At 32.0% G+C, this 1,269-nt stretch overlaps 1 protein-coding gene across 1 annotated transcript in view; it reads right to left on the bottom strand.

Annotated features, from left to right (window-relative positions):
• Nucleotides 1–689: 689 nt before the first annotated feature.
• LOC110029510 (CASP-like protein 1D1) overlaps nt 690–1,269 on the bottom strand; it is a 2,828-nt gene continuing 2,248 nt past the window's right edge. Inside the window, exon 3 of the mRNA XM_020731833.1 lies at nt 690–1,037. Coding sequence (XP_020587492.1) covers nt 816–1,037 — 222 coding nt within the window. The 3' untranslated portion in view covers nt 690–815. The remainder of the gene's footprint in view (nt 1,038–1,269) is intronic.

Below are 1,269 nucleotides of genomic sequence, written 5' to 3'. Positions count from 1 at the left end.
TATATATATATATATTCATTTATGCTATTTTTTATAAATAAAATAATTACTTTTTCGATATTTCAAATTTATTGATGGAATCAAATAAATTCATGTTAAAGAAAAAAAAATGGATACTTATATACATATCACCGTGTTTCATGTATTTAATGTCTAACGATTAAACTTCAATTTTTACATATATGCATAAATATCTGTATTTCACCTTTTGAAAATTAAAATAATATTATTTCTTATGTGACATGCAAGTTTTGGGTGTATAAATATAAAAATTAAAGTTTAGATGATAGATATATAAATAAATAGGATTGGGAAGATATGTATGTAATGTATATTCCCTAGAAAATTATTTTCCACTTCAATCAATCCAATAAGTTTTTAGCCTAAATTTCTCCTATGCTCCAAAAATTTTCATAAAAAAAAGTAAATGAACTCCAAATATGAGAACTTCGTATATCCATTCCCACAAACTGCACTGCACATTTAAAAGCATAATTCAAATTACACGTTTAGAGTTTTTTTAGATTAACCGCAACATTTTAAAAAGATGGTTGTAAAGTTGTGATTGAAATATAAACTTCTTAGAATATTGCAGTGATAGCTATAAATACTTTTTTTTTCAATATAATCATACAACATTTTTTTTTACAGCTATCGTGCTTTGACATATCATGTTGAAAAAAACAGCGTCCCACCATTAAATTTTCTAGAAAGTAGCAAGAAATCGGTTTCTCAAACATAACTATGATGACAGTCTGAAACATAAAACTAACATAAAACTATTCCAGACGAACACTCTGAAAATCCTCACTTACTTAACGTGTTCGACCGTAAAGAGAGCGAGTCGAAAGCATGATGAGGAAAATGAGAGTAACAGAGGCTGATATTGCGAGAATGAGAGAGCCCTCAATTTGCTTGCAAAATTTGTCAAACATGTTGCATATTTCCATCCACCCCACATGAGCATTTCCCTTCTCCCCAACATAACCAATGGCCGCTGCAGCTCCAACAGCAGAAGCCACCACACCAAACATTAGCTGCATCACATTAATTGAATTATTTATTTATGTTTGTTGTACTAAAAACTTTAGTAAAATAAAATTTATAACCATATGTATAGGGCTGTAAACGAGCCGAGCCTGAGCGAGCCCAGGCCCGGCTCGTGTTCGGCTCGCTCGAATCTGGCTCGTGTTCGAAATCGGCTCGTGTTCGAAATGGCTCGTGAACAGTGTGTTCGTGTTCGGCTCGAATAACATTTTCATGTTCGTG

The sequence above is a fragment of the Phalaenopsis equestris genome, unplaced genomic scaffold (genome assembly GCF_001263595.1).
Source record: "Phalaenopsis equestris unplaced genomic scaffold, ASM126359v1 Scaffold000583, whole genome shotgun sequence".
Taxonomy (NCBI): domain Eukaryota; kingdom Viridiplantae; phylum Streptophyta; class Magnoliopsida; order Asparagales; family Orchidaceae; genus Phalaenopsis; species Phalaenopsis equestris.
The sequence above is the reverse complement of the archived record's forward strand: the minus strand, read 5'-3'. Positions and strand labels throughout refer to the sequence as shown.